Consider the following 6,461-nt stretch of genomic DNA (forward strand, 5'->3'; position numbering starts at 1 on the left):
TGAATCGTCACTTCAGTGTACAGTATGCAGCCTACATAGTTATTATTATGTAGCATTTTGTAGATTAGTATTAAGTTTCGAAAACAAAGTCGGTCTCCGTTGAGTAGTCTAAGTCTACAAGTTGAGTAATGTTAAAGAGGAACAAGGGCGGTAATAAGCTGGATGCCAACCGCCGTAAAACAAGAAGAAGAAGAAGAAGAAAGAGGAACAAGTACGCTTTGCTGCGTTTCCAACCGGATGAGTATAGTGGATGTACCCGGTAAGAGCATTCAATTCAGTACAGCACCCACCCAGAAGAAAGTAGATATTTTCACAAGTCTGTGGGCTGAATAAGATTAAGTTATGACGATATGTGTATCAGGACATGCAGCTCTGTGTAGCTGAATATATCTTAAGGAAGATATCATTTCTGTTTAGTTGACAAGCTGGGGATATCTTGTTAACCTTAGCTTGCTACGTTAGCGGAGCTATGCTACATCTGAAAGAGTACTTGCCTTGTATTTCGTAACACTGTTTGGCTAGAGTTAGTCACCGGCGGTGTGCGGCGTGCTTCTCTCCCCACTGCTCAGCCTTTGAAGGGACGGGCAGCTGGTTTTGTTCTGCCGCATCCATTCATTTGGTTTTGCGTCTGTGGCTAGAAAGGGCTGTACCTGAATTAAAGTATATGCATGCAGTCCAGGTCTTAGAAATACCAATAACAGCAAAGGGAGACTGGTCTACTTTTCGAATAAGTTATGAGGGGCGTTCTGCAGAGGATACACAGCATCTTTGTAAAGTTTGCGCTGTTACCAAGCACATTTGGGAAGAAGGCGCTGCGCCCCGCAGCCTCGGAGGTGTTGACTTGCCACCTGCTGCAGCGAAAACTACCGCCCTGGACCTCCTACTGTGTCCGCTACAGTGCCGTCCACAACGACCAGTTTGGACTGTCCAACTTTAACTGGACAGTTCAGGGAGCCAACTACCAAATACTGAGAACAGGCTGCTTCCCCTTCATTAAGTATCACTGTACTAAAGCGCCTCCACAGAACCTGGACTTTGAGGACAAGTTTTTCACCATGTTGAAAGTCATCAATCTAGGTCAGTGTGAGAGATACATTTAGTGTTCCACCTTATTCTTACAAGATGCAGCCCGTTGTAATATGATTTTATTTTCAAATGGAATATGATGGCATACATGAACACAGTGTATCCACTTGTTGCAGGTATCCCCTGTTTAGCCTATGGCATCGGCTGCTGGCTGGTGGTGGGGGCGGCTGAAACGGTGCAGACGAGTGCCGGACCGGTCACAGTCTATTTCGCCTACAAAGAGGATGAAGGCGCACAGTATTGAACTAAAACAAATCATTGAATGCCTCTCCAAGAGAGTGTTGTACGACCTACCTCTTCACAACAGACTGTGTTCTGGTGGGCCAGTTGACAGAAGTGCCATCCCATGTCACTATAACAGTCCTGCTATATAATGTACAAATCCATTAGTTTTCAGTTATTAAATACTATTTAAGTTGCATTGGTGGAGTCATTTATGCATGTTACTACATTGACATGCAATACTGACAGTGGTATACAGGAAGCTATAGGCTAGATATTAAAATTTAAGGGAAAGTTCAGGATGTTTACTAGCATGGCCTGTTAATCACTAATCAATGTTTCCTAGAATATTCACAAAGTTTTCAGAGCTGTAAAATAATAAAATAATTACATTCTGAAAATACATTTGTGTACTTTCACTATAGATATGAAATTGTATGGAATGGCTTGTACAGTATATGATTTTACAGTAATGGTTTTCATACCACACTGACTAACAAATCTAACACTAGGCTGGTGCCTGTTAATCAGAATCCACTCTTCTTATGAGGGGCTTTAAAGTGAAGTAGCGTCCACTCTCTCATTGCACTTGTGGGAATTTAAATAACTACAGCTCATTTATTTAAAGTGAAATTAGTGATCACGCTCCATGCAACAGATAGTCAATAGTGTTAGAGAAAAACTGGTGACAAGACAGGTCTGATAAAATGGGTTTTAATTACCAAAGTGTGGCCTTTGTGTAGGGGCATCTGCATCCCCTCCTTCAGGCCTTCTTTGGCCTTTGATTTCTGGTAATGTGCTTTGCTGACGGGGCACACTTACTGCTGCAGAGACTCCTGCTCCCTCTGAGAGGCAGGTTGACAAACTGCCATATTGATTTCCTCACCCCCTCAGCATCTCCTACTAATAGCATTTATCAGCGACCTCAATTTTCTGGCCTTGGCCTCTTCTTTTTTAGCAACAATGAAACTGAAGGAATAATTTCTTGTTGTACATGTAAATCAATGGACCTTTTGCCCCTCTTTGCTCTTGAAGGCTGAGATATCGGCCTACATGCTGTTCATGTTGTACAAGCTCCTCTTGGTTGTCCTTTGTAAAACTTGATTGTGTTACATACAAGCAAACAACTGGTTTAATTTAATTTAGTGTCAAAAATTGTAAATTGTTATGCCTTAGACTATCCAGCTGTAGGCCTAAGACCCACCCCAAAAATATCTTTATAGGAGGATCAGATATTTAACATCCCTGGAAGTAATTTGCATAGCACAATGAATCCACATTGAAATCCACATTTGAGAATTTTAGCCTGAAGACACTCATATGAGACAATTTTGACATAATTTCAAAATTTTATTAAGTTCAGAATGGCATATTGATGTGATAAAGAGGGATGAAGGAAAACAATGAATAGCTTTGTCTCAAGACAATAAATTACAATCAAGATATTCAGCACTTTTCTGAGAACCCTTCAAGTACACCTCTATGGAACAAATAACTGACAAAAATAACATTTTTATATTAATGGTTCCAACTTTATGTGTACAATATTATATCCTCATATAGTATTCATGTGCAAAATCCTCTTAAACATAGTGATGATGCCACATTATCTCTTAATCATACTAATTGCCTTTAACAAGGAACATTTAGACACACTTATGGAAATCTGATCCGTAGTATCAGGCTGCACTTAAATCCCCCCTTCTTTCATCTCCAACCTTTCGTCAAGGCTGAAAGTGTGCATGGGGAATGCTCAGGCAACCATGTCTTAATTACTCATTGACCCTTTGACCCATGCACTGCATTGATACTGCAGTACAGCGAGACATAATTGCATGGGGTTGCAACTGACTGCAGCTTTGTGTCTGGCTATTACAGGATGATGTGAGTCAGTGAAATCCAAGCTGTGGAGCCTGTGAGTACATTGTATTTGTTTTCAGGGCTGCACCTTTTGAGCCACTCTAAACTGCAGGGGAGGGCTCCCCTCCAGCCCAGGCGGAGGCTTAGCGTTACACATCGTACCTCGGTCACCACCAGTGCAGGTCTAGGATATCTAGACTGCAAATGGACTACTGTAAATTAACGGAAAATATAGCTGCACTTTGGTGAAAGATTGATGCCTTTTAATAGCCATGGTAGTCTAGTCCTGTATTGAAGCGGCTAAATTACCCCACACACAACTAATGTGGTAATGAACAAAGAATTAATGCCTGTTTGGCATGTTTAATTGCATGCTGAAGCTAGTAATAAGTTTTGTCAAGGTGAAATCTTTAAATACTTTAAATACTTTAAATACTATTTAGAATTTAGGTAAGTAAAGCAAAACAAGTGCTGAAATTGAGTGTAGTGTTGCTGTAAATTGTTAATGTGCAACAGTGAAATTGCTAATCAACTTGCGAGGTCTTGTAATTATCTTCTAATTAGCTTATAAGTTCTCAGTTTCTTCTGTGTAAAAAAAATAGCACTAAGCATGTTCATTTCCTTGAAGTGGTTGATGCGGCCAATTCTGAAATCAATTATTTAGCAGGAAAAATCACATTCTTTTTTCCTCTGTCATATAGATATATGGCTTGGCAGAAACAATTATTGTATGAACAACCCCTGCAGCTAATGCTGGCGAGGTTATCATTAAGCCTCTAGATCGGCCACCAGCACCGTCTCCATGCTTGCTCCACTAGCAGCAGGGGGACCAGAGCCATCACTCAGATCACTGTAAGGAGGATCGCCCTGAAATTACATCTTAATTCAGAGGTGTCAACCAACATTGTCACAATATTCATAGTGAATAGGCACTTTTTGAATTCTAATGTGACAACTCAAACATAAAGCTCATTACTTTTCTGGTAGATATATCGCCAGTTGCAGACATATATTCATGGTGATCAGCTTTGAGAGACCCATTTTTCAGTGTACAGGTAATAATGACCATATACATTAGAAGTGAATGAAGGTGAAATATGTAAAGTGAGCAGACCATAATGCTTTGAAGATATAGTTTTATAATTGTTGCTGGATTTGCCATTGAGACTTGAATCACTACCTTTTTCATGTGCTGTTGGGTGAGGAAGTGTTTTTCTTTTGGAGGGGGGTTGGAGTAGTGGAGCCATTAAAAATCTATTATGGTGTATCTCTTGACCCAAGGGATGACAAGGGGCACCATATTTCTTTTTTACATCCTCCCATCCTTCTTTTTCTTTTTGAGGTTTAGAGAGGGGGGGGCTGTTGAAAGACTATGCCTGCTGTGCCAATCAGTGTTGCCAAAGACACTGACAGTGGGTGGCTGAAATGTCTGTCAGTCATCGTGTCTGGCGTAGTCTTTTCAAGACTGGTCCCAACTGAAAGTAGGACTGGAAGGTGCAGTGAATAAAAACACTGGACATTTCCATCAAGGTCCCATAAATTTTACTCCACATTGATGAAAAATTCACTAATTATTATTCTTAGAGTTGTTCTGAAATGTATATAGTTTAATACATCATTGTCATTGCTTTATAATGGGTTTAGTTCAATGCACTTAAGCTTGTGCACTTAACCTTATGCCAAATGCCTTTTTTCTTCCAGTGCAAGTTGATTATTGTTTTGTTTTTCTCTCTTGGTGTTGATGTGGTATCATGTTCACTTCATTCATACTTAATGCTTACTCTGTTGACATTAAGAGTAATGGATTTTAATAGTTTTTCCACGACTTATCGGGAGAGTTAAATGAACTATCCATTTTTATTATATATTATGCAGTATTTAAAGTTTCAGCTCATTAAAAAACAGACGCCCTCCATGCCCCCCCGGGCTGTCTTTTACCCCCCACCAGCATGCAGTCAGGCTCCTCTAGCCACAGGCTCTGCTTGATCTGTTTTTCTTAAGTCAAAATTGAAATACTCAGAAATATTTATTTATTTGTTTGTTCATTTTCTTTTACCAAAGAACAGCCTAATGTCTTTGTAGCATAAACAAGTGGCATCCATGGATCAGACAGAGGGGATAAGGCATTGTTTTGTTTGTTTATTTGTTACTTTGCTTGCATTTTTATCATTGGAGATCAGGGCCAAATAGCCTATATCAAGATGTACTGTATGTACCTTAATTTTGCACCAGAATAGGCCCCTTGTGTTGTTTGATTGCCTTCCTCCTTACTTGCACAATAAGCAGCACACACACACTACACACACAGCAACTCAATACCAGACTGGGGATTTACATTAAATACACTGATACTGTTGCTGCATACAAACATAGAAGTGGAATAAATCAATTTTGTTCTCAGAAATGCTTCACATACTTTTTGATGCAGCGTGATCTCCAATCTTTCTGCAAATGAGCTGCAGTCCCCTGTAATGGTTTCTGCTCCTCGTGGGAGGTCGGTGTCTCAGAAAAGCTGCTGATTGAAGGAGAAATGTAATACAGGTGTAAAGCAGACTTGATAGGGGTCTTACACGAGGGTTATGCATTTTAACAGTGATATACATACTGTTACATATTTATCAAAGAATATGGAATTTGCTGGGTTGACTGTTCCCAACCCGCTGAGACTTGTGGGTTTCTGCTAGGGTGCTGTTAATTCTGCCAGAGAGGGTAGCTATTATGTTGAATTAATAGGAATTAAGGGGTCTAAATTGGTTAAGTAAGCACTCCATTAATTGTGAGTGGATTGCTGTAGCTGTGTGTGAGAGGTTTATAGGCGTTAGAGGCCACTGGTACATAGCTGAAAGAAATGGACTGAATGACTGGCCAGTGCACAGCATTTGTAGAAAAAAACCCCAAATGAACTATGCATATGTTACAGTATATCTGGGAAAATGGTAAATGTTCATATTTACCACAGGATTTGTAAATGTACACATTTCCCAAGGTAAATATTGTAAATATGTACATTTCCTGGTTAATGTGAGTGGAAAATGTGATTCACAGTAGTGCAAGGCTCACATAATCAACATATAGGGGAAAAAATAAAACAGCACAATGAACATATAGGGGAAAAATTTGAGAGGTAAGCATGTTTTGCGCATCCACACTTTTTTACATGTGGATGAAAATTTGTTGTATATTCTAGTGCAAACTACATCTACATTGAATACATAGACTATTAACACAGCAATGTCTTATCTGCCTAACAAAAGTAACGAGTAAAGAGTTTGGCAAAAAAACTGTTGGCCTCA

General features: G+C 39.7%; 1 protein-coding gene across 1 annotated transcript; it reads left to right on the forward strand.

Annotated features, from left to right (window-relative positions):
* The first annotated feature begins 287 nt into the window (after positions 1-287).
* cunh15orf61 (chromosome unknown C15orf61 homolog) lies at positions 288-1,671 on the forward strand. Its single transcript, XM_071536299.1, has 2 exons — positions 288-1,077; positions 1,203-1,671. Exons 1-2 carry the CDS (start codon positions 735-737, stop codon positions 1,328-1,330), a joined length of 471 nt encoding a protein of 156 aa, XP_071392400.1. The 5' UTR covers positions 288-734; the 3' UTR covers positions 1,331-1,671.
* Positions 1,672-6,461: the final 4,790 nt, after the last annotated feature.

This window comes from Centroberyx affinis, unplaced genomic scaffold (genome assembly GCF_046629955.1).
Source record: "Centroberyx affinis isolate AG114_WGS23_722 - 3 ecotype Tasmania unplaced genomic scaffold, CSIRO-AGI_Caff_v1 ptg002853l_1, whole genome shotgun sequence".
Lineage (NCBI taxonomy): Eukaryota > Metazoa > Chordata > Actinopteri > Beryciformes > Berycidae > Centroberyx > Centroberyx affinis.